This window comes from Echeneis naucrates, chromosome 22 (assembly GCF_900963305.1).
Source record: "Echeneis naucrates chromosome 22, fEcheNa1.1, whole genome shotgun sequence".
Taxonomy (NCBI): Eukaryota; Metazoa; Chordata; class Actinopteri; order Carangiformes; family Echeneidae; genus Echeneis; species Echeneis naucrates.
The window spans coordinates 16,821,954-16,848,498 of record NC_042532.1 but is presented as its reverse complement, the minus strand read 5'-3'; the positions used below and the strand labels follow the sequence as shown (position 1 = coordinate 16,848,498).

At 41.4% G+C, this 26,545-nt stretch overlaps 1 protein-coding gene across 2 annotated transcripts in view; it reads right to left on the bottom strand.

The window, feature by feature from the left end:
- Positions 1-9,989: 9,989 nt before the first annotated feature.
- mta1 (metastasis associated 1) overlaps positions 9,990-26,545 on the bottom strand; it is a 35,749-nt gene continuing 19,193 nt past the window's right edge. The window contains exons 4-18 of one of the 2 annotated variants that reach the window (XM_029493332.1): positions 22,949-23,075; positions 22,047-22,110; positions 21,620-21,737; positions 19,871-19,973; positions 19,041-19,140; positions 18,419-18,607; positions 16,869-16,943; positions 16,376-16,434; positions 15,892-16,028; positions 14,441-14,592; positions 13,674-13,863; positions 13,447-13,536; positions 12,757-12,912; positions 10,795-10,944; positions 9,990-10,675 (exon numbers count right to left, since the gene is read on the bottom strand). In XM_029493332.1, the coding sequence (XP_029349192.1) occupies positions 10,835-10,944; positions 12,757-12,912; positions 13,447-13,536; positions 13,674-13,863; positions 14,441-14,592; positions 15,892-16,028; positions 16,376-16,434; positions 16,869-16,943; positions 18,419-18,607; positions 19,041-19,140; positions 19,871-19,973; positions 21,620-21,737; positions 22,047-22,110; positions 22,949-23,075 (1,670 nt within the window). In that variant the 3' untranslated portion in view covers positions 9,990-10,675; positions 10,795-10,834. Of the gene's footprint in view, positions 10,679-10,794; positions 10,945-12,756; positions 12,913-13,446; positions 13,537-13,673; positions 13,864-14,440; positions 14,593-15,891; positions 16,029-16,375; positions 16,435-16,868; positions 16,944-18,418; positions 18,608-19,040; positions 19,141-19,870; positions 19,974-21,619; positions 21,738-22,046; positions 22,111-22,948; positions 23,076-26,545 lie in introns of both variants that reach the window. The other variant, XM_029493331.1, reaches the window with a different exon arrangement.

Genomic DNA, 26,545 nt, shown 5'->3' with positions numbered 1-26,545 from the left:
GTCTGCGTTAATGAGATGCAGGTCTAAGAGGAAGGAAGAGAAAGAAAGGTGTGAGGAAGTAACGTACAATAAAACACAAACCACAAAATATCAATTCCACGTTCGTGCTGCGATGTCCATCCAACCTATTCAGGTTCACGTAATCCAGCTTTCACACATAAGAGACTCGCTCCAGTGCTGCAGTGACATTACAGCTCCATCTCTTCAGTAACCAACTCCTTACTGTTGTCTGGAGGATGTCGTGGAAGTTCGTACCTAAAAGCACTCTGGACCACAATTTAGTAAACACACAACGATTATATTACGCACAGCAGTCATATACGGTGGGGCTTTTGTTCTGGATCATTTTAGCCACATCCCACCATGGGGGGGGGTCAGAAGGCATCTTCACCAGGCTCAAGTTCAAGTGGTGTTGACCAGCAGGAACCTTTTTCTACATATAGACACAGACGTTTCAGATTACTTACAGCTATATAAGTTACAGCTGGCTTTCACAGTCGCAGTTGTTGTTTTGAATGATGGACCGCCTACTTTTCCTTGTCAAGGACTTAATGTTTGAACTCGGCAAGGTTAGGCCTACTCACGACTGGACTGTAAAACCTCACCTGTTATCTCCGGTAGCTAATCTTTTCCAGGACTGAAATCTTAAAGATTACGACCTCAATGAAGCGCTCTGTCAGTGTCATATGAAATGCAACAGAGCACTCAAACTCTTCCCCCAGCTGATGCTATTTCCTGACCGACTGAGGGGGCTTTTTATGTAAGATATAGCTTTTATCATCTGACTGCCTACATCATGTGCTGTTTTTTTTTTCCTAATCCCGCACTTTGACGCATCAGGTGTCAGGAGGCCCACGCGGGTTTGGATCCTTCCTCTACTCTATTTATCGCAGCGCATGTCCAATAAAAAAAAAAACAAAAAACAAACAAAAAAAAAAAACACAACATTGAAGGCGAAGCGGCATCACACCGAGGAGTTCAACAAGCACAGAGTGTATATCATCCACTGTTCAGTGCCTCCAGAGGAAACTGTGTCAGCCGTTACACAATGGATCATAACCGCTCTGTGAAATACAAGCTCAGAGAGGTTAGGAGCACAAAAGCCTGTGTGAAGAACTAAAGCCTTTTTTTTTTTTTTTTGGGCTCTTTTTTGTCTTCAAAGCCTGGCTGGGACCCCGAGTGGGCCCAGGGGGATTAGCACATTTCCAAACAAGGAAGAAGGGTTTCATGTGAGGAACTGGGCCACGGGGATAGGCCAGCTGACCTCACTAAGCTGCTTCACCATCTCTTTCTCGCCCCCCTGCCTGGCTAACTCTCCCGCTCTCGTCTCATTCATCCAAGCAAGCCGAGCAGGATTTTATCAAACGTCTCCAGCCATATTGTTGTTTTTACCCCGTTCAGGAGAACTACAGGCAACAAGTGAGTTTGAAATAGAAGCTGGCTGACGTTTTCATGTGATATTGATCATGTAAGCATCGAGACAAAATAAATAAATAAAAAATTATTCTGGTAGTCGCAGAACATTTTGGGAAATACAATTATTGACTCTTTTTGGTTCGGAGTTAATGCATTCGGGCAACATATTGACCGCTCAACGTTTCCATCCTGAGCTTGGTCGGCTCATTTCAGAGTCACGCCGATTTTCTGCCCGACTGGCCGTCATCTGACAAGAAGTTTGAGGAGGTCAACAAGTCAGAATGGTTGCCTGAACGATGGTTGAGCTGGTTAATTAGCTGGAGGTTTTAAAAAGATTAGAAATAATCTTAATCTTATAACTGCAGTGATCTCGTTTTAATAAGATTATCACAACGCACATGACACAAACTGTAGTACTGAATTAATCTGCGTAGTGGGGAAAAAAAAAAAAAAAATCTCTCCATTATTTCTTGGGTCGTGCATTGTCGGGTTAAAAAGAAGTGAAGTGAGCTCATCTTTTTCTTTCTTTCACAGACCTCAGTATTATTGTTCTACTGATTTTTCAGCCGTGCCAGTTAAAAACAATGGTTATGGTTATTATGGGGTTAGCATAGCTGCTCACTGCTGGTGACACGATACTGACGATGACAAACACTCACAGCGACAGTTAGCTCTGTTTACGATTGCTCCATCTTCAGCATAGCTGAGAGAAAACACGACAACATCTGTAACCAAGTTTGTAGCGGAGAGGGGTCATTTTAAGAGCCCAAAATGAGCAATTTTCTGACTTTCTGTAGCTTTTTTTCATTTCGCACGCACATTACTGGTTGGAATAATTATCAGAAACATCTTGCCGCTAGTTTCTTCTGTAGTTTGTTTTTTACTGAGTACGTGATCACAAAGAAAAAGCACATTTTAGCACTTGATTGACTAGAAGTCATTATGTTGAGCCTTAAAAATGTTCACTTCAGGTAAATGATTAACTTTTCTGCTGTTTAGCTGCTTTTAAGCTAATTGGGCCTTTCTGTCAACAGTTAAAGCTGGCAGACAATCAGAGGAGTCAGGTTGGGGATGGCATATTTAAAAAAAGGCCCAGATTCAAACTGCAGCTGCTGTGATTATATAGTGAGCGTCTTAAACCCCCCCCAGGCATGTGGGACACCCTCGCTTCCCCTTTCTGTGTGTATTGAGGCCAGTCTATTGACTTGTTGCCTCAGCAGGACACAGTTCAAATACTGGGTGAATTTGATTCCACCGCTGTTGTTGTTGTTGTTGTTGTTGTTGTTGCAGCTGTTGTGGGATATCGGACCCCCCGCCCCCCACCCCCCCTACAGGACATCACAGTGTGATGGTGATCAGAACGGCAGATGTGATGGAGCTGCCTGCTTTGTAAAACCTCATGACAACAGCGGGAGACCACACAGCGCCGGGGGTTTGTCTGAGGACACAGAGGGAAGAGGCCGACTGAGTGTGCGTGCTTTTTAAGTGATACAAAACGGAGGAGAGCAAATTAGACAAAAGGGAGTGTCAGTGAACGAGTTCTCAATAAAATGCACCGGCTAAAAACAAGACTGACAGGTCGTTCAGTAAGACGCTCCTTCGTAAACAGACAAACACAGACACGGGGGTAGTTATCATTGAATATTGAAAAAACAAACAAACAAGCACACAAAACCGGAGGGCACCGTGACAGCTGCGAACTGTGACACTGAAATTTAATCAGAAACCCAGCACATCGCTGACCTCGCATCACAATATAATCCCCGTTCATGTGCTGTAGCTGTCTGGCTTTGCCGGCGGCACAGATCCCCAAGCCTATGCAGACTTAGGCAAGGTCACTTTGGGAGGCTGCAGTGTAGCGTATAGAAACCAGCAGGCTCCAACGCAGTTCAGTGCCAGTGATCGAGGTGACCTCGCCGCCGCCTCCATTGTCATTGATGGAACAAGGCAGCGATGAGAAACGTGCTGATACAATAATAAAATACAGCAGATTTAAAGCGATCAAGAAAATAATGCTAAATATCTGCATAATCCAACGTCATTATACGTTTGAAATTTAAAACTCATATGATACATCATTATCTTGAGTGTTCGGACGTAAAAAGTAAAATTGTAACACCTGTTTTTGTGAGCGTTGGAACGCGGGTTGAATAAAAACTCAAGAGTTGACATTTGGCTGGAACAAAAATATTCAGATCTGTTCCCTGTGGCCACAGTTGAAGGTGGGATTCAGAAACCACAATAAACATGTAAATATGGAGGTAAGGCTTCACTTTTTCAGACAGGACAGAAGTGGAGGCGGTTCAGAGCCGTCCTCCTCTCTCACCTCTGCACCTTCTCTCTTCCAGCTGAGCTTGTTGAACTTGCATGTCAATCGCTGATAAACTGTCATTCACATTCTCATTTTAATGTAGCTACAGTATTTCCTCACTTCTAATGGCCCAGAATGACATCACTGTTATTAGCACTGTGCATTTATAAGCATTTATGGAGCAACACAACCTCATGTTTCCTTCTTGGGAGTCGCTGGTCTCAGTCTGTGCTCTGCCAAGCAGTCCACTCTACATGTCATAAGGGTAATAAATAAAAATAAAATTAAAAAGACTGAAGAGACATACATTATACATCATTGATTTTCCTTTAGAAAAGTGCTTCAACTGTGCTGCTCACTCTCATGGATCTGTTTTGTGCAATCATAAAAATATTTAATACATTATGACATGAAACTAATCTTTAAAATACTGAAATGTTGTTTTTCCCCTTCTTATTCTTCTTTTCCCTAACCCTTCTTTTTTGGCCTACTTGTTTTTGATGTATTTCAGAAGATGCTCACAGGTCAACTGGTCTGATGAGGATATTCAGACGCGTCTTTTGGTTGCCGACATCCAAGACTCAACCAGAAAAATCTCAAAGGGGTTGTCAATAGATCGAGAGCCATTAAAAATAGCACTTATGGAAAAAACAAACAAACAAAAAACTTAAACCTGAGGACGTGAGACGACACAAGACTTCATAGCTGTACCTAATTTTCCGGAGGGTATTCCTGGCCAAGCCTGTGCAGGGCTGTGCAGCCTCTGCCCTTCCACATGTCAGAGATTCCTCCGGAGACATGTAAAGTATCTGAGTATCACAAACAAGACCGGCTTCTAACAGAGCAGGAGAGACGCCATGCAGGCTGAGACTAAAAGCCGAGACACAGCACAGCCAGTGCAGGCTCAAATAACTTTATAGCAGGAATCCTTCCTGCATCTGCAAGGTGAAAGCCTGGTGGTGGGGGTGGGGGGTGATGGGTACAGTAGGTGCTGCACTCGAGGCTCTAACAGCCAGGAAGAAATGAAATAACTCTCATAACTCTTCATAACTCTCTGTCCCTGATCGTGGAGAAGACGGCATCAAATCCAAAGATTGGATCAACATGGGGACACTGACTTTACTAAACAAATCAGGTGTCACCTTCACACTTAGCACTCAGTCACTGATATTAGAAAAATCAATCAATGTCATGTTGATGGGCTGATCAGGAAAAACTATAAACTTAAATATACCATGATAGAAGATTTTGGATGGGACCTTTGACAACAAGGTTTCATTGTCATTTAAAACAGAAGAATATTGCTGGATTTTAATTTTTTTTTTTTCTGCTGATACCAAGTTTTAAAAACCAGCAAACACAAAAGAAACTGGAGACAAAAGAGTTCCACGCTTTGTGCACCATTAAAAGCGGCATTTGGCCAAACAGAATGGAGATGGAAAAGTGGAATTTGTGCATCTTAAACTCTTTTGTACAAGGAAGTTACTTTCTGCTGGTCACTTCAGGCGTCACAGCGCAGTCTGACGGGACCAATTTCAACCTCCTCTAACTCTGGTTTATTTTTTTCACGTTCTCAGAGTTGTGCGTCCCAACAAATAGCTGCAAATTTCTATTCAAACACGCTCGCTGTCTGCGGCCTGTCGCCCCTTCAACACCACATACTCATTACAGCACTTGAGCTCTTTGCAGTTTAATGCGAGACCCGAAGACACGGCAGCTAAGCCCTCTGTCCTGAATAGCATGTGGGTCATTCTCAGTAGATTAGAAATCTTGGAGCAGCTACAGAGAAAGCCGGAGATTTATTGGCCATCGTGTGTGCTGAGGAGAGCAATGCCTCTAATGGAGGGACGCATGTTAATCTATCCAGGAAAAGAAGCCTCAGAATCAATCACTGACGATGCACAACTGATTCCGAGCGAAGAGCTGTGGGCCGAAGGTCTCTGCTTTTAAAAAACACTTCTCATGTCACTTAGTTTTTCTGAGCAGAACCCGAAGTTAGATGGGTTCATGTGGGCTTAAGGGACTAAAATACTGTTAGACACTCCCGTTTATAATGATAATAATCATAATCAAACGCATTCAGCAGCACTGACACATTATATCTATCAGCTTATATTGTCCGAGCTTCACTGCTTTCTGCCTTCTTCAACATTTCCGCATCTTGTAGTTTTCCCAGTGAATGTTTTTGTGTGTTGTTGTTGGATTAATTGTGTAGCATTTTACACATACAGAGGAACATCGCTGCACAGAAGCTCTTACTGGGAACTGCATGTGCAAACAATAAAAGTAAGTTTTGGCTGAGGAAGGACGTGCCTCAACCTTTTCCAAACGTCCAGGAGAATACAACCTTACAACTGTCATTTTGTCAATCAGGTGTCCCCCCCCCCCCAAAAAAAAAGGTGATATTTCACACTTTAAGTGCTGCAGGAGTGAAAGTTGAGGAGGTTTATGTCCCACAATGATCAGTCCGAACAGCAGAAGTGTCCTGAAATGTATTTATTTATTTATTTTTTTACCAGAGTTTCTGTGATGGCTGGTGTGTGTGTGTGATAAATAGGGCCAGTTTGTCAATACAGTCAGTGTAGGGCTGATTGGGGGGGGGGGGGGGTCCCTGTATGGAATAAATCAGTCATTTATTTCTTTATTTATTCTTTTGGAAACCTCCCCAGCATTCCCCAGTCTGTCTGCAGAAAGTGAAATCATGATTTGTTTCCCTTGCTCCTTTCTATGGGATGTAATTCCACTCCACGGCCAAAGTCATCGTGCAGGCCCGGCTGCAGCATCACGCCTCCCTCACGCTGAGCAGTGCGGTACGTTCAATAAAATAAACCCTGTATTTAACCTGGGGGGGGGTTAGAAATTCCCCATAAAGCATCAGTGAAATCCACACAGCCCACTGGGACACTCGGGATACTGTGCCCTGCCAACTTGCAGGAAAACAGAAAACATTCACCGCTTCTGAAGACACAAATGAAATAAATGAGCTCCAAATTCAGATATGATGGGCTTCTGCAGCCGAACATGTTGAATGCATGTCTCTGTGGTGTCCTGCAGGCGGACATAAATCAGCCTCAGTGCGGTGTTTGGGTTTGTGTTTGTTTCTGTATTTACCTCCAGACCTCCGGGGCTCCGCCGGCTCGGCTTCGTCCAGGATCGGTCGGGTGTTCCTCCCGCTCGGTGTCTCTGCCGTCGGATGGAGATTTGACCATTTTACTTCACTGCAGCAGCGGCAGCAGCAGCAGCAGCAGCACATGCTCAGACCGAGCACAGCAGATCACAGGCTGTTAACTCCTTCATCCCCGGAGCTCAGAGTCCTGGGACCGGGACCAGGGTCAGAATCAGGACTGGGACCTGGGTCAGAATCAGGACCGGGACCAGGGTCAGAATCAGGACTATGACCAGTACCAGGGTCAGAATCAGGACCGTGAACTGGGACCGAGACCAGGATCAGGATCAGGACCGGGACTGGGACCGGGACCTGGGTCAGAATCAGGACCGGGACTGGGACCGGGACCGGGACCAGGGTCAGAATCAGGACCGGGACCAGGGTCAGAATCAGGACCGGGACTGGGACCGGGACCGGGACCAGGGTCAGAATCAGGACTGGGACCAGGGTCAGAAACAGGACCGGGAGCAGGGTCAGAATCAGGACCGTGAACTGGGTCAGAATCAGGACCGGGAGCAGGGTCAGAATCAGGACCGGGAGCAGGGTCAGAATCAGGACCAGGACCAGGGTCAGAATCAGGACTGGGACCTGGCTCAGAATCAGGACTGGGAGCAGGGTCAGAATCAGGACCGGGACCAGGGTCAGAATCAGGACCGTGAACTGGGTCAGAATCAGGACCAGGACTGGGACTGGGACCTGGGTCAGAATCAGGACCGGGACCAGGGTCAGAATCAGGACCAGGACCAGGGTCAGAATCAGGACTGGGACCTGGGTCAGAATCAGGACCAGGAGCAGGGTCAGAATCAGGACCGGGACCAGGGTCAGAATCAGGACCGTGAACTGGGTCAGAATCAGGACCAGGAGCAGGGTCAGAATCAGGACCGGGACCAGGGTCAGAATCAGAACCGGGAGCAGGGTCAGAAACAGGACCAGGAGCAGGGTCAGAATCAGGACCGGGACCTGGGTCAGAAACAGGACCAGGACTGGGACCGGGACTGGGACCGGTACCAGGATCAGAAACAGGACCGGGACCAGGGTCAGAATCAGGACCGGGACCTGGGTCAGAATCAGGACCAGGACTGGGACTGGGACTGGGACCGGTACCAGGGTCAGAAACAGGACCGGGACTGGGACCGGGACCTGGGTCAGAATCAGGACCAGGACCGGGACCGAGACCAGGATCAGGACCAGGGTCAGAATCAGGACTGGGTGGAGGACCAGGACCAGGACCAAGACCAGGAACCAGGATCAGGACCAGGCTGAACACAAAGTGGCCTCAACCAGCTGCAGGATGCAAGACAGAGTCGTTAGCAGCCATTTATTTTAAATGAGTTCATCCCAAAACATAAATAAACCGGAGAGAGGCACACCGTGTCACATGACTCTGACCTCACGCTTCAGTTTTGGCATTTTTGGCAAAATACCACAGTATGTCTTTCAGTTTTTGTCCAATCCACTTTTCAAACATTTCTTAGACGTGATTCTTGTTTTGTTTCCATTTCTGAAAAGTCCTCATTTAACTGATTATCATGCTGATGAGTATACTATAAGGAAAAAAAAAACTACTTTCTCATTCAACTTTTTGTGCCACATAATTTCTACTTTTCATCAAATCTAAACTAAAAATCTTCATCCACTTCCAACGTTCGCCTGAAAAAAAAAAAAAAACCAAACACTGTCCGGTTAGCTGGACGTGATTTCACCAAAACAACGAAAATCACCACACTGAAGTTTGATAAGAGCAGAAAGAGACACCCGACTGCTGCAGAGTTAGTAGCTTCATGGTGCATTTCCAGTAACAGCAGCTCTGCCCTTTCTAATGACGGGTGCAGTAAAAGCTCTGTTGTTGAAAAATCATTAAACAGAGTGATCCATGATAATGTAAGAGTGGGTGTTGCTAAAATAGACTCTAATAACTGCATCCACTCTTAATGGTCCTGTAAAGGGAAAAGTCCACAGCATGAAAGGTCACTCATTGATTTGCAGAGCACTATAATAATGTTATCTGTCGGCTCGGGCCATACCACAAGCCAGATATGAGCTCAATTGGCCTTGATGTCAGATACTACAAAAAAAAATACAAGCCAACAGACAGCAGCGAGGAGGACGCTCACTCAAGAAGTTGAAGGTACAGATTTCCTTCCACAATAAACAGGGGTGGATACTGCAGATCAATACTGAGATTTTTCCGCTGCACAAAAATAACCACAGACAGGAGTGAAGAGCAGAGCGACCCCTGAGCTCCCTGGAAGGAAACACCAGCGGCTCCAAAAAGGATGCAGCTGTAATTGAAGCCTGGACGGAGCCATTCAGGTACAACCTTCACGTTTACGGGTTCGTAGGATGAACATTCATTTAGTCCAACTAGCTCATTTCTCTTTTGTCCCTTTTCCATGCATTTCTTCTCCACAGTGTATCAATATGTGTGGACTCAAATACAATTATAAATAATTTTTTTTTATCTTAATGTCTCAGAAAATCTCAGTGGTGTTTCACTATCTTCATATAGTTTCTAAATGTTTTTTTTTTTTGTTGTCTCTTTTGTATGTGACTTTTTTTTTGTATATAAAGTGTATTGAATTTATTGTGAATTGATTCACCCTGATTTCCTCCAACTGTACAAGTGTATAATACCATATATATAATAATGATTATTATTATTAAAAAAAAAAAAAGCCAAACTCAACTTTTAATAAATTGATACAACACGAATAACTGTCGGCAGCAAATGTGTTGGATTTGTATATTTTTTCTTATAAAAACTGACTTTGATGACAGTTAACTGAAAATTTGTTGGAGCTTAAAAAACAAACAAACAAAAAAAACCACATTGAAAAAATAACCAGACATGAAAGCAGAGTACATTCCTGCTTTTCAGCTGCGTCTGTAGACGATCTGTACAAAACATCTTTCTCTTTCAGCTGCAGATATTTTCCAGGCACAAATGATAGAAAATAAAGTCTCCAATTGTTTTGCATATGCCTCGTTTTTATGCCTGTCTGACTCAGAAAAATGTATCAATACCAGCTTGAAAAGAGACACGGAGTGCAAGTTTTGACGCCGCTGAGATCTGTACACAGACACCGAAAGAAGAGGGAAAATCAATTGTCTTTTTTAATTACATTATCGAAGTATAGATGCATTACTTGTGAAAAAGGTAGAAAAAACAGCAAGTCTTTCGCAATAAGTTAAACCTCTCTGGCCAAAGAGCAGGGCCGGCTCACAAAACAGAAGATTTCCCATAAAGCATTCAAATTCATTGAAACAAAAGACAAGGACTTAACCTGTGTTGCTGAAATAAAAGTGCGTCTCCTCATTAAATTTAACTTGTTAAAAAAAAAAACAAACAAACAAACAAAAACAAAAAAAAAAAAACAGAAACAAAACAAAATGTAGAAGATGCAAGTGGCTTATGTTATAGTCCTTCCACCCTTTCCCACAGGGTTTTGCAAGCATTTTTTATGAAACTTCACAAGTTCCATCGTTTGATCGACAAACAATAAGCTGAGTTATAGTTGGTAAAAAAAAAATTATAATAACAATAACAATAATTACAATGACAGTAATAACAAGAAATGTAAGTAATAAACACAGTCCTGTACAGTCAGTCAGTCTTCTGATTGACCACAGCCAAACTGATCGATTATCGATTGGTCTTCAGCAGTTTGACAGTCCCCGCGCTGACTGAAGAAAGGTGGCCAATCGTGGCCAATGTTGTCGTCTCCTTTCAGCTGCCCTTGGCTGTGGTTTGTTGGAAAACGCCTTTCCCATTTCATCCCCCTCTGCTGTGAACGAGACACAAAGGACGTTGACTGCGAGCAGGGTGAACAGAAAACACTAAGTGTTGCCAAGTGAATCTAAAGATGTTGTTCACGCAGCCCAGCGGTGGTACGCGTCTCACCTCACTGAGGTTTGCAGTAGAGGTTGTTCCCACAGAGCGCTCAGTCCAGTTCATGTACCTCGTCCTGCAGCGAGGCCGAGGGCCGCCCCACCTCACTCATCCGCTTGGCCATGATATCCCACTGTGGAGCCAGGGCTTTGGATTTAGAGCCTAAAGGAGAGGAAGAGCACAAGATATGCTTGTTTGAAAAAAATAAAAACAGTCTCAGTTCACTGCGTCTACCAAATACATTAAGGTTAAAATATTCTGCCCTCTAGTGGTTCCATAACCTGCCTCGTTATACTCTCAAGTCTTACACTATTTTATTTGAGACAAATGGACCAAAAAACAAAACAAAACAAAGCACACATTAACTACTCTCACACTTACACTTCCACACAGTACAACAGCCACCTGGTTTCCCCATTTAGGTTGTGTTGAAGTAAATTTGAGTGAGAAATTAGTTCTCTGCTCAGCGGCACATTATCACATTGCAGATACCACTTTTCCAAAAAAAAAAAATCAATGCATTTTATTCATCATCATGATGAATAGAGAATTTGACTGAGACAAGGTCTGAATTCTTATGATTTGTTGATGCGGCAAGACGTCTGTTTGATAAAGTCTAATTCATTTACCATAATATTTGTTCTGTAAACAAGACATCAGACCTCTGGTTTACAGAACAGAAAAAAATCTTCAATAAAAAAAAAAAAAAAAAAAAAAAAAAAATCAACACAAAATTCAACTGAAAACAAAAAACGGGATTACTACAAAATCTCTTCTCTAATCTCTAATTACTTTAGAAATGATAACTTTTGACCAGCACAGATGGTGTCACTAGATCAATTTAACTCACAGCAACCTTTTCATTCACTTAAATTACCATATTATGATTGAATGAGTCTATAAATTTGAGATAAAAAAAAAAAAAAGGACTTAATCCCTAATCCTGGGGGCTGACTCATTTCCAAACCAAATCTCCTCCTGGTGCGTTATCCAAGCCTGGGCCTGAGGTGGGCTCACAGACCAGTGGAGATGCTCCCCCTCAGGATACACTTACCAAGCCCTCCTCATCCTCCTCACTGTTACCATGACAACATTGACTGTAGCCTCCAGCTAAAGCAGCGAGGCCGATCCGCTCTCTCTCCTTCTCTGGCTTTCTCTGGCATACTCTCGCTGTCTTGATCTCTCGGTCTGTCTCTTCCCCACATTCACAGGGGAGAGGGTAAGTGGGACATAACCCGAAACGCAAAATAAGAGTGCCACACAAACTCTTAACCCCTCTGCAGAGGCTCTAACTTTGTTAAAGCCACGGAGCAGAGGCGTACCTTTACAGTCTCCTTAAATGTTCAAATTGTCAGGGTTTAGCAGAGCAGCATTTACATGTGATCTTATTTTGAATCTACCAAGTAATTGGTAAATTTGATGAGGATATAATTGTTGATTGTTGGATTTCAGCAGAAAACAAAATTATGTTTTGTCACCTTAATTTTCAACTACAGAACATATTTAATCATGTTTAATGTTTGAAAGTGTGCTAGTATCTGCACTGATTTAACTTATAAGTGACGGCATTTTAAAAAGATGTCTTCACGGTTTCGATAAAGATTGGTGAGTCCTGGGGTTGATCAATAGGTCAAAACACTGCCTCCTCTATTTCCAATACACCTTTCAGAAACCTTTTCTCTCAAACACTCACTTCTTTCCAGCCACGGACATCCAAGTTTTTCATAAATTTTCTATTCCCAAGGTTAGTCCGAAGGCAACAAAAACCACAAAAGGCAGCTTTGGAAAGCTTCCTACAAAGCCTCAGAGGGCATTCTTTGACTGGTTTTACAGACTGTGTAGTTCTTCTCATGAACTGTACACCATGTGTATATCTGGTGGAGGGGCCCTTACATACAAGGAGTTTGACTTGGAAGCTGAAAAAGCAATTTTAAATGCTGACAAAGTTGGATGCTGTTCTGTTTGTGCACTCACCGTCCAGTCCGTTGTGCTGTTCATAGGTGCGTTTTCCCAGGATGGTGGGGGAGCCGTTGTTCAGGATTGGAGAGGCTTTTATGGGCGTCAGGCTGCCTGTAGAGATGGACCCTCCACGAGCTGGGGGGTCGGGCTTGACTGGACAGGGATGTGCTTCTGTAATATGAACAGAAATGGAAGGAAGAGAAGGCGTGAGAACCAAGCAGGTTATTAAGAAGACAGGACTAAAGGAGGGGATACATTATTTTCAAATACTGGGAGAGGTAAGACTCGTGTTTCTGTTGAATGAGGCCTGTTTCAGCAAATTTGTAACATGTGAGATATTTATGACATGAAATCATTTCCTCTGATGTGTTTTAATTATTATTTGCAGACACGCACGAACATCTTAAAGCCCTGCAAAATTTGCAAATCCTTCTGCAATGCAGGAGTGACAGATATTTAGAAAACACATTTGCGATTACTGTAAATTGTTTCTTTTCGTCCTCAGATCGTGGCGAAACATGTTCAAGATACAGAAAATGATCTAACCTATAGATGCTAACAAGATTTAAACATTTGAATGCATGTTTCTAAAAGTGAAAGTAACCACAGATGAATTTTAATTTCCCAGTGTCACAAAATAGAAGCAACCGTAATGATCTATTTATTGAAATGTGACCTCAGTTCCAGATGCAGGCTTCTTCTTACCTAAATACCGAACCACCGACTCAAGGGGTTTACGCTCCACAGGTTTCAGTGGTAACGGCTTTTTTGGCCTTTCTGGCAACCGCAGGGCACCTGTAGAAATTCAGCGAAAGAAAAGAAAGCTTAATGGATGACACAGTCCAGCTGTCAGGCTAAAGGACAAACAATAACACAATACAAGGTGACTGGTATTTGTGACATTGTTGCTTAAAATGGGGTCAGCCCTTTACATTCTGCTTTGATGGCTGCTGTGTTGACAGGGAGGTAGGGGTGCCGGGCCAGATATCGTGGCCTGATGATGTCCTGGCAGAGGCGGCGAGTCATCCGTGTCAGGGCGGTGGTCTGCAGATAAAAAGCTTGTCGCGTCTTCACTGCAAACTTAGGGCTGCCACTGTGCCGAAGGGGCAGGCCATGGGGGCTCTGGAGAAGCAAGCAGAACCACGACAGATGCCTTAAACATAAAGCAACTTCATTTAACACACTCACCCCAGCCAATGCAGACAATCTGTCATTTAACAGCTAATAATTAATACACCCTTTATTTTCCTGTATATGTGATATAAAATTCAATTCACTGATAAAACATAGACATACACAGTATGTGTGTGCGCATTGTCTTTGTGTCTGCATTTCCTGATTTCCTGTGTTTTTGTATTAAGGCATAAAACTGTCAAAAAAAAAAAAAAAAAAAAACTTTTGAGAAATTGTTATTGACATTTTTTCTGACAATTCAGAACCAATTCCATTCAGAATGGCAGATCAACGGATGATGAAAATAACCACGAGATGCTGCCATAATAAACAATGGCTGAATGAAATGGTAGTTGCATGACGAGAGTGATTAGATGGGGATTTTCAGTGCTGATGAGCTATTCCTTTAAATGCAGGACACAGCTTTAAGGAAAACAATAAGGCTGCTGTTTGTGATTTGCAGAGTAACTAAACTCATTGTCCAGTGACGCATTCAGTGTGTGTGCTTTTGTGCCTTAATGTGTACCATATTGTTGCGGTTAGGTCCAGGCCTCTCTCCATCCAGTCTCGTGGGCATTTTCAGTCCCCCGTACTTCTTCCAGTATGTCCAGCATGAGGCGCACAGGCGACACTGCATGTTGGGAGGTCCCCATGAGTACCACTGGTAGGAGCTGCTGGCTACACACACACACACACACACACACACACACAAAGTGAGTGCAAACACACACTATTGATGATTCATAATCCACATATAATCATGAATATTCTCATGTGCACTCAAGCGAGAGAAAAATCTTTAATCATTCATTAGTGAATTAACCACAACCACTAAAATAACTTGAACAATACACTTCTGCAGGGCATGTAGTGCTACTCTCCCCCCTCCATTTTGTAAATCCAATATCAAATGTGTGCCTCCTTCACACAGCACAGAGTTAATGTTAGTTTTTAAATAAGTTAGTGGTCTTTCACAGAGATATGTAAGATTTACTGAGGGACCTTAGTTGGATGTACGGGGTAGTGTTTAATCTATTGCTGCTAGCTGAGCTCTTAAAATCTCAGCACAAAAGGATTCTCTAATATGGTCTACTTAATCACAAATACACACCAACGGTTTTCATTTACTTGTTTTTCCAATTAAAGACGGAAATTAGCCTTTAACAGCAGCAGATCTTCACATTAGTCATTGACAATTTGAGTACATTCATAGCTCTCTCCGTTTCAGCCCTTCATATGGAATAAACTGGTGATATTCTCATCCAGATACCACCATTTCCCAAAGGTATTGAATGTATTCAAAAGGTCTTCCCTTACTGTGTATTCAAACAAAGAGGCTGAACAACTGTGTACGAAGTCAAGAGGAAGATGCATTTCAAAGTGAATTCATCTGGTGTGTTGCAAAGTGATGCAGCTCCACTTAAGGTGAAAGTGTTTCAACATTATCAAATACATTCACAGCGATCTTTGGGTTTCATCAATACATTTCATAAGCATAAAGAGGCCAGAGGGAAAAAAGAGAGACTTGAAGGAAATAATACAATAAGACATAGTCTTACAGCTGTACAGATCCCGGATGTGTGGGGCAAATAAACACAAACTGCAGAATATGCACAAATGACGTGGGACTAAAATTCCCCTTTTCTGAATTTCACACAGTTGACAGTCTTTGGAAGATCCCCTGCCTGGGAGGTCAACTGCAGACATAGTAGTTATCTAATGCATCAAAAGTTCCTCTGTTTTGTCTCAGAGTCAAGAAGTGGCTTGAATGAATAAACTCAGAAATAAGCTTTTAACAAGTACAATTTTGATTTGGTCTTTCACTCAAGCCAAAAGAAAGCTGAAATAGTTATTCTATGTTCATCACTTGCAGCATAACAACACTTACTGGACTAAATCAGACCCTTACTAGACAACTCCTAGTTTCAAGAAGCAAAGGAGCTGCAGCTATTGTTGTTACATGTGCGAATGACTTACTGTAGCAGCTTTCACAGGCTCTACCCAAGATGGGTGTCTGCCCTGAGCCTGGAGGTCCTGGGACCCCTGCACCCGCTGCTCCATTCATCAGAGCTGGCTTTACATTGTTACTCAGCTGGTTGGGGTTTGGCTTGTTACTGTTGGTGCAGAGAAAAGAGACACAGGGTCAGAGCAGCAAAGGTCAGGAAAGACTACTCAGTGTACAGTCGCAAAGAGAATTGATAACATTCATCAGGCTGCGGCCACAGACACTGATACTTTAGTGAGAGCTGTGATACTTGAATACTAATAGAAAGAAAGAAGGGTCTGTGCACTGACAATAGCAGAACATGTCCATTGTTAAAAACACCAGAAACATGGCTACTAAGGTCAGTGGTTCTTTGTATCGAAGTGTAGTCAGATGAAGGGGTCCTGTATAAATGGTGACCTCTGAAATCTAATTTAATCCAATATTCAACACAGAAATTTGCATCAAAGTACTCACTAGTTAGGGATGTAGACCTGCTTCAGCTTACTTTCTGCCTCAGCTGCTTTTAACCGTTTCTGGAGCACAGAAAGAACAGGGGAGAAGGGAGAAATTATCAAACTGGGAATTTGGACGCCATTAAACTACTTAATTTGAAAAATGTTCATGGAACCAAACTGATATATTGATACTTGACCCACTTTTAATATGAATAAAGATGATTATTTTTATTCAGATTTTTTTATTCCTAAACAAGTCGTATTTTCAAAAAAAGTTTTGAAGCTAAATTTATGTTAAAAGATATAAATATACTTTAAACCAAATAGATGACCCATCCTCAATAATATTTTTTCTTATATTTTTCTTTGAACTCACTAAAATAAAGTAAATCAGATCCAGCTTTCATAAAAACAGCTATTTGTAACTTATTTGGCAATGAGTAATAATCATAATAATCCAGAAAAAATACAGCCAGTTAGTTTTTCCCAAATCCCTGGTGTATAATTTTTACCTGCTGTACGTATCTGTCTGTGGTCTTCCACATGTAGTAATACTCAATAATACTGGTCAGGGATTTCCAGGGCAGCTACAGGAGGAGACAAAGGACAAAATAATGAATACGGCAGAGGCAAGACATCACAGTGAGGTGGCTAGATTAAAAAATAAATAAATAATAATCAGGCAAGGAAGTGAGCATGATATATGTTCTACATGGGCTCACCACAAAACAGTGATCATCTTCAAAACTTTCTGTGGTTAAGGAGAAATTATATAAATGTAACATTTGAGTCAACAGCACTGAACCATTTCAGGAAATGATGTGAAAAACTAGAAGACATACATTTGAGATAAATAACTAAATATATCTGCAAAAGTAATGGATATAAGAAAGTTTGGCAAATATTTCACGTCTGGTTTTGCATACAAAAAAAAAAGCAAACTGGCAACTGAATCTCTTGAAACTGAAATGGTTCTGTTAACTTTCCTCTAGGAAGTTTGAAAGAAAAATGAGCTGTCAAGTTGTGGCCCCACCCATAATGGTGGTGTAATCCCTGCTGAGAGGAGGCCTGGGTGGAAACGAGGATGAGCAGCACCAGCAGCAGCCGGCCACCAGGTGGTGGAGTGATGCACACGGTGAGGGCTGAGCACAATGTGGAGTAGAAAGGGCCGCCAAAGGCAGCACCACTCTCCTCAAGCTGAAAGCAGAGGATGGCGCCGGGCAACAGCAAGAAAGGCAGCTCTCTGCTGGCTATAAACGGACACTTGCTAAGAGCTTTTAGAGATGACCCGTCATCGCTCTCATCTTTAGCGTTTCATTCTATAGTACAAACTGGCTGCCGCATTAGCTTCCTACTATTGTGCTTCATCGCTGTCTGCTGCAGAAGTTCGGCTCTAATTCTGTGGTTTCTAATTTTGTGCACTCATAAGCTGCAATTATGGATGCACTGAATACTTACAGTAAAGATTTCTAAATTAGATTTTGGCATCCCAAATTCAAGACAGCTAACGATTAGCTGCATAACTCAAGATTTCAGTATGTCTTCCATGCATATGTGACACAGTATTATTGAAGTATAAATACTTTTAAAGTCTTTAAAAAGACCCCCAACACACAGAGATATGAGACATAAACAATAGCTGCGACACATCTACACAATTATGTATCACTGGACATATTTGAAAATTTCCTCTTTCACTTTGTTCAAATATACACGACTCCTATGTCTGATACCGCTGCTTTTTTTTTTTGCATTTTATTAAAAATAGTAATACACTAAAATAAAACTTGTTTTGAAGCCAAACTTTTACATAATATAAAGCTCACTAATTCACACCAGAGTGTACAAATGACACATTGTGTGTCTCTGTACTCTCATTGTCACCATGAGGTAGCCAGGAGAAGTGTAGGCACTTCAGAAGGGCCAAGTTTTGTGCGTTTCTGTGACTAGTCTTTATACTAACCTAATATGCACACGAGTAGCATCCATTTTCTCATCTAAATCACAATAAAGAAACCAAATACACATATCCCCTTTTATGAAAATAAGGTTTGTTACTCACAAAATCCTGCTGGATATCGGTGAAATCTTTGCCGTATTTCTCCAGTGCCTCCTCGAAAAGGTTGGCCTCCGAGGCACTCCACTCCTCCATTTCATCCCTGCAGAGGACGGGTCCCCCCTGAGGGACCAGCGCTGCGATGGCTCGGGTCATGTCGTAGCCTGTGGCGTGGAGGGTATCCATCGCATGAAACTATAGACAGAATAGAAAAGCACATTGGTCTCAAAACTCAGTCATTATTTTTGGAACATTTATGAAGAGAAATTCTGTAATATTTTTCTGACTTTTTGGCATGATATATTTTTATTTGCTCAATCCACAGTGTTTATGTGCAGCCCCTTGCTCGAGGCTTTGGTCTCTGTGTAGCTACAAGGCCTTTCATCTATGTTTTTTACATGAGGATAAGATCTAAGGCAGAATAGACCAACACCAGGCTTCAGGCCCAAGTGCTTGTTATGGATAACCAGACTCAGGCCTCAGCAATCACGAACAGACACACAAATACACACACACACACACACACACACAAGTATACATGTACAATATAAGGATTTCCTTTGATGAACTGCCCTGTCTTTCTCCTATACTTTTTACCTATGGTGTGAAGATTTTGTGCGTATCTTACCAAGGTGATGTCTCTGGAGGCTGCAGCTGCACTCATGTGAAGGCTGGGTTGCCGAACAGAACTACTGCAGTCCAACGCTCTGGCAAATGTACCTACTGATCTATGGAAGACGAACATGTTGTAAAAGATGAAGACTTGGGAAACATTCTTTGGGTTTCACTTTCACCATCACATCTTTTTCTGAACTAATAATGTGCAAAAATGGTTAAAGAGAAATTGGCAAAAGTTTTAAATCTGCTGATTCCTGATAAAATGATCTTGTTAGTTCTCACACAGAACTGCTAGGGCAACAGAATTTTGTTTAACTTGGGTGACTGTCCATTAAATATGAAGCAAGAGCTCAGGGGCAGTAGGCTTAGAATTAAGACTGGAAACAAGCGGAAAGAGCTAGCCTGGCTCTAAACAAACATGAACAATTTTTTATCCTTATGTATCTTTTGTTTTTTGTTTTTTTAATCTTGTATTCTCTTGGACAAGTTCGTGTTTACTTTAGATTCATGTAGCTCTGGGTACATGAGCAAAACCTCCTGGATACCACTGCTGCTGGACCATATGCATCAAGTCCAAAATGTTTATGTTCAAATTGTTTACTGCTGCTGTTTGGCAGATTTAGTTACCTCTGCAGAGCCAGATCAGATATTTCCCTCCGTTTCTAGCCTTGGCGCGAAACTAAGCTAACAACCTGTAATGGGTGAACTATGTATTTACAAAACAGACATGACAGTGGTTTTGTTTCTCAAGGGCAAACTCTTGACATAAAAGCAAACAATCTAAATGGTCCCCTGATACTATGAAATAATTACTACTAGTTTTTTTCTATCTTGACTTACCGAGCTACTACTAAGAACTGGTCGATCTGTTTCTCTGTCAGTGAACTGTTTGGGTCCCAGACCTTCTCCTCTAGTTTCTCCAGGTCTCTACCATCCTCCTCACCTACATGAACCCAGAAGACAAACAGATACAGAAAGTTAAGACTGTCCAAATTTGGTTTCCAAATTTGTAAACTGCATAATAAAATCTGCCCCCCCACCCCAAAACACACTTTTTTTTTCTCCCATGTTTAAAGCATTAATGAATCCCACAGTTGAAAAAGTGCACTCTGCCCGCCTGCAGCCAACCAGCCTGAGCTTTTAACACATGTAAAAAAATTTCACTAACATGAGTTTAATTAGAGAACTTGGTGTCCCATGGTGGCCTAATTGGAATTTCAGAGGTTTACCCACCTGCTAAGAATAAAATTCTGGCAAAACACTGAACCAGGAGTCTGGCAGAAAAGTAGTCACCATTTTGTACAGAAATTTGGCACAAAATGTCTTGAATTAAATAATTATGGATTTTTACAGTATTGATGAGTCAATAATATTTAAGGTGGCTAAGGTGGTGTTCAAGGACAAGTCTTGTGATATTAAATATACCAAAACCAATAATCACTTGATTTGTTAAGCATAATATAAAATAATACTCACGCCAAAGGCTCCAGTGATGTCCAAAAACAATTAAGCAAGTTAATGAGCCACCTGGTTTTATTGAGTGGCTTGTTCTTTGTAAATGCATAACTGAAAAATATTCCCAACTATTTTCCCTTACTTTAGGGAAGTTGTACAACTATAGAGCCCAGCTGTATTAAGAAATTATTGCTTAAAAAAGGAAACTGTATATTTGTGACCCATTTTTTAAAATTCATCTCCTCACTGGGAAAAAGCTGGCTCTGTGCTGAGTGCCATCGACACAGTAGGGAAGTCTGATTGAGGTTTGCGGAAAGAAGCAAAAAATTTAAATGACAGTACTGGATTTGGTTGTTATTGGATTTGAAGAATGACAAAAAATAAAACAGTGACGCCTTATCCTTCACAGTAAGGTCTCCACAGTATACATGTAGTATTTTCCACTTCAGGCGGTGAATGACTATCTGGAACACGTGTTATGTTCCAGATAGTCATTCACACACATGCTAACAATGCATAGGTTTCATCACATCCAGCTGCACAAAATCACTGACTGTGTCTGTTTACAATTTGAGATTTGTTTTCATCTTTAAAAGTAGGTTTTGTTGCCATCACATTTTGTTGGCATGGTTGTTGCAGTTGTGCAGTAGTTAAACCATTTCTTTTTGAAGTAACATGGACGCCATCCTTTTAAATTCTGTGACGGTAGAATTATCACTTGTACAGGACAAAGACAGCGATTTGTTAATTTAAATGGTTTGATTATGTATAATTACGCTGCCACACTGTGACTGCCGTGGAAACTTAAGTTAGTCATTTTTAGTTTGCTGGGATTTTTTTCCCCCCTGCTACAACTTTACCTATGAGAAAACAAAGTAATTACTGGTTTGGGTCGGCTTAAAGTTCACAAAGTGTTCTTGAGAATTGAGACGATACACAGCCATGAAAAGTTGAATAATTTAGTATGACTGTCTCTACCCTGTTAATGCTGAAAAACAGATTTAAAGAAAAAGTACATCTAAGTACACAGCAGGGTAAAATGTCCCCTGCAGGAAAACTTATAATGGGCAGCTCCGATATCAAACTTTTCCCTGACAACTGCGTCAATTAAAACAAGATTTAAGAACAATTTACCCTCATTCAGGAGGTCGGTGATGTCGGCCTGGTACTTGTTTCCAACGCGAATCTCGCCTTTATCTGCCAGCAGAGTCTTTTGCTGAGGGTCATACACCAGCGAGTAAAAGAAAGCATCCTGGGAAATACAAATGACAGGAAGGCGTGAGGATGCAATGAAAGGAACAGGAAGTGAAACTTGCAAACAGAGAGGGGTAGGGGTGTGTGTGTGTGTGTTTGTGTCTATTTCCTCTCTGTTAGTCTCTTGTCTCCTCATTACTGTATGTGAAAAGAACATTCTGGGTCAACATGCTGAATAATTTATCTGGAAACAAGAATCTCTACACTCTCTTACACATTGTCTTAGAGACGTGTGACGTCTAATGCACCTAATTGCACTTTAGTAGACAACATTATGCTGTTGTAGATCAAGAGCTTGCCCACTTACCTCTCTGTCCAAGTAAGACTTCAGGGCTTCTGTCTCGTTGAGCAGTGTCACACAGCACTTCCCCCTGGAGTTCAGGCAAAAATATATATAAATAAAAAGTGGGGAAAAGGGCAAAGAGTGAAGCGGCAAGAAAGGAGAGAAGGAGAGATGGTTAGTAAGTAGAAGATAGGGAAGGAAAAACAATTTGGAAAAGACTCAGAGGAGGAAAGAGAGATCAATTATTTTACATGAAACACAGACTCAAGTCCATGGGACACTAGTTACATAAGTGCAAAATATAAGCGGTAAGCCTTGACCAAGCTCCCCTCTGCTTCAGTGTAAGAGGATACCTTGATGTGATTGCATCTCAAAATCTGCCACGATGATACTGATTTAGTTCTAGTTGGCCCAGCCTGATATTTGACAAATCAGGGTCCAGCCGTCCTCCGAGCCCCTTAACTTAATTAAAATTATTTATGAGCTAATTACTCACACATCTCTGGTATGAAACAAATGCAGCTTGGCAATGTGAGAAACACCTTGTGTAACCTCACTGCATGCCAGTGTAAAGTTGTAAAACTTCATCCAGTTTGAATTTGCACTCAACAAATGGCTTGTCAATATTTGTATTGGAGCACATGCCAGTTTCTGCTTCCTATGCATCTTCATAATATAATTATTAGGTGGGTTTGCCTGTAGCTTACTAATGACTACTAAATGTAAAAGCACATTTCTGTTGGCATTCACTGTTCAAACTGTACATCAAATAAAGATGGATTATTGTGTTTGTATTTTTAGAAACAGCAAAAGGCTAATGAAGATGGCTTCTTTAAAATACTGGTTTGGCTCATAAATGCTCTCACTGTCATTAATTAATTAAAAAAAAAAAAGTGGTTGAATACCAGTGATGTGTGGCAGTGTACCTGATGTGTGTGGCAGGTAAAGACTCCAGTTGGCGGGACAAAAAGAGCTCTCTGTGCCTCAGCTGGTGTTTCTGTTTCTCGGGGAGATCCGCCATCTCTGGATTCTCCATCTCCTCCTCCAGCTCCCCTGGGAGTAGAAAAAAAAGAGCAAAGGTCAAACCTGTGCACCTCAGATGAGGCGGAACAATTGCGTCCATGGGGTAAACTACCCAACACATTAACTACACACACACACAATTTTTATCAGGTGCACAAAGAGGCCATAAAACACAGGGATTGACACTTGATGAGCTGGAACAATGAAGTCCCTGGGGAAAAGGGTTAGAGTCGTTTGTATAAATACACCAATATTTCAATAAAATCTCCCTAATATTATGTCTCCATAGTGATTTACTTCCAATACTGTGTTTCAACCCTTATTACATAAGTATCCCAACAGGTCACACTGCTCTCTGTCCCCTTTAAGATTCTGCATCAATTCAATGCTACTTGAGTCATCTATTTTTTTTAGGCAGGAAACCTGTTATAAAAGAAGCAGAATGCAATGTAAAAGGACAACAATATAGTTTAGATCTGAAACAATTAGTCAGTAGCCAAAAACCTTGATAGATTAATCATTTTAGTTTTATCTGCTGATTACATTTTCTAAAATGAACAAATGGTATGCTTTTCTTTATTGTTTGACTTGGTGATGATGACTTTTTAGCCAAAGTCCCAAAGTGGCAAATAAGGAAAATCGACAGATACCTATAAGCTTGGTATCTTGTCTTGGATTTGAGGGGAAACATTGGAGAATCCCTTTGCAATAGACACACATCCAGAGAAAAGGAGAATTGAAAACACTATATGAAAAGGGTGGAAAAATGAATGGACAGAGCAACAGTTGAAAGCCTGAGGCTTATTTTAGTAGGTCATGTGCCTGAGTCATTCTATAGGAATAGATTTAGCTGCTGCTGGTAGACAACCTCTCTACTTCATACTCTTCCTCATCTGTGAGGGGGAAAAAAAACTGAGATGGGAAAGAGGGTGAGACTGACAGGAGAACAGATAAACAGAGAGACAGATAAAATAGGCAAAAAGAACGTGGAGACAGGAAAGTGTGACAAAAGTGATAAAGAGCAAGGGAGCATGAGATGAAGACAGAGACTTAAAAACAGCAAAAAGGAGAAAGGGAGAGGAAGAAAGGGGGTGATAGAGAAATCAGCAGGGAGAGCAGGAGAAAGACAGACAAAGAGAGAGAGAGAGAAATTGGTAGAGAGAGTAACGAAGACAATGAGGGAACAGAAGTTAAACGGACAGAGAGAGAGAGCAGTCAGTACGTGCTCCAATTCATTTGGAGTTTCATTAGAGGAAGCGAGACAGAAAGAGGGAGACGGGGAGCAGAACAAAAGCAATCAAGGGATTTTCAGGAGAAGAGATGTGTGGCCAAAATCAATAAGTACTCCTTCACTCCCTCACTCTGCCCAGCACTCAGCACCCAGAAGACACACTATCAGTGCTCAGGCAGTGCACACACATACACACATACACACACACACACACAGAGCATGGGCCTTGCTCCATCATTTGCCATGTAAAAGTAACAATATATAGGCTGAGTTTATTAATAAAAGAAATAAAAAGGGTTTAAGAGAATAAAAAAAACGTGGGATGCTGTAGGAGGGTGAGTGAGGAGACAAAATTTGTGTGTGTGTGAGAGAGAATTGGAGAAGCATCAAGCATGCCATCCACACGTAACATATCAAAAATATTTATTTAATTGATGGTTCATTCTGACTTAATTTGCATGTGCATATGCTTTACATTTACTTTACATGTGAAGGCATTTACTCATGTTCCAGTAGTTAACCAGTCAGGCAGCTCATTAGCTCAAAACTGGTAGTGCTTCTGCCACCAGGAACTGAATTACAATAAAAAGGTTTGATAAAGCAAGACAGAATAAAGTTGAAATTACAGAGTTACTGACAAAACTTGCTTGTGCCAAATACACGAGTCACTGTAAAACAAAAAAAAAACAAAAACCTGTTGTTGTTTCCCCCAAAGCTGCTAAGTTGAAATGAAAGGAAAAAATGTAAATTAAAAAAAGAAAGAAAGACAGTAATATCCAATTCATGCAGAAGACATTTTTAACCTGAAGGAGGCTTGATTTTGGGGATGGACTTTGGCACGTACCCAACTTTAACATTTAAAATATGGTAAATTTGACTTGCAAGTACTCTCTACTGAACAAACTGCAACTCTGACATGGTTTGTAAATGTAACCTAAAACCTACATTGCCATTTTGGTAAGTAAGGACAACTTACAGGCTAACATGTGTCCATATACTGATAAATATGCACTGAGCTAGTCACTTGTCCACACAGGTTAAACATTTCAACAATGTCAGACAATAGCAAAGCCGTTGGGGGTTTCTAACAGCTAGTTAGTGGAGAGTTTAAGTGCACTTGATTGGACCTGATTAGGCCATTCGTTTCTATGTGTCCCTACTTGTACAAATTTAGGCAGTTCTTTACCTCCCATCATTGCAACAAGCTGCTCTGATTAATCAGTAAATGTACAATGTCTCCTCGGTCCTCAGCTAATCAACTGTTATTTTTCTGACTGATTAATCTGACAATTATCTCACTCAAGTTTAGTTTCAGTCTTTTAATCGGTTTAGTCTTTCATTCAGTCTATGAAACGTCAACAAGTAGTCCAACGGCCAAAAGGTGATTGACTCCATCTATTCACCCAAGACTCAAACATATTGCATTGACCATCACAACAAGAGTAGCTGCTGATTTATTTCCTTTCCATCCACTGCAGCATGCAAACTTGATCCACTGCTCATCTGCTGAGCTATATCAGATACTGACACAAACCATCTCATTATTTGTTGTGCATTTGCATATTTAGGAGGCTTTGTTTTGCCTTTATTGGACAGCCAAGAGTAAATATTTGACAGGAAATGACAAAAAAGACCAAATCAAACTTTAAATAAGTGGCTCACTAATTAAATATGCGACCTTTTATGTGTGATGCAGCATCTCATTGTAGCTGGTGTTTATTATTAGCTTTCATAAAAAAAAAAAAAAAAAGTAATAGGGAACTTTTTCAGGAAACACTGGGTGCCTAAACTTTGTAACACTGCAGGAAACCTGCATCGGCAAAAAAGTCTGAGTACATACATATTAGGGGTGCACCCCCCACCCCCCACCAAAAAAAAAAAATTATACAAGAATCGTAATTCTCATTCACTACGATTCAGAATCAATTTAAAATGTCCCAAAATCGCTTATACATACATATGTATATAAAAAACACACACAGACACACACCCCCACAGGCTGTCTGCCTCCATTTTGTATGTGGGATGTCGTGACACCACAGAGCTGGTTCTGGAACTTACGCATGCGCGGTAAGCACCAAAACAAGGAGGAAACTACAATAATGGAGTAAAGAGTGAGTCAGCCAGCCCTGTCCTCGTTGAAGGCAAAGTTTGGACTCACTTTGCTTTTTAACTAGAGCCCTATAAAATCCGTTATTTTTTCCTAAATTCCACTTTAATTTTTCCAATATTCGATTTTTTTTTTTGAGAATTCGATTTTTAGCATTTT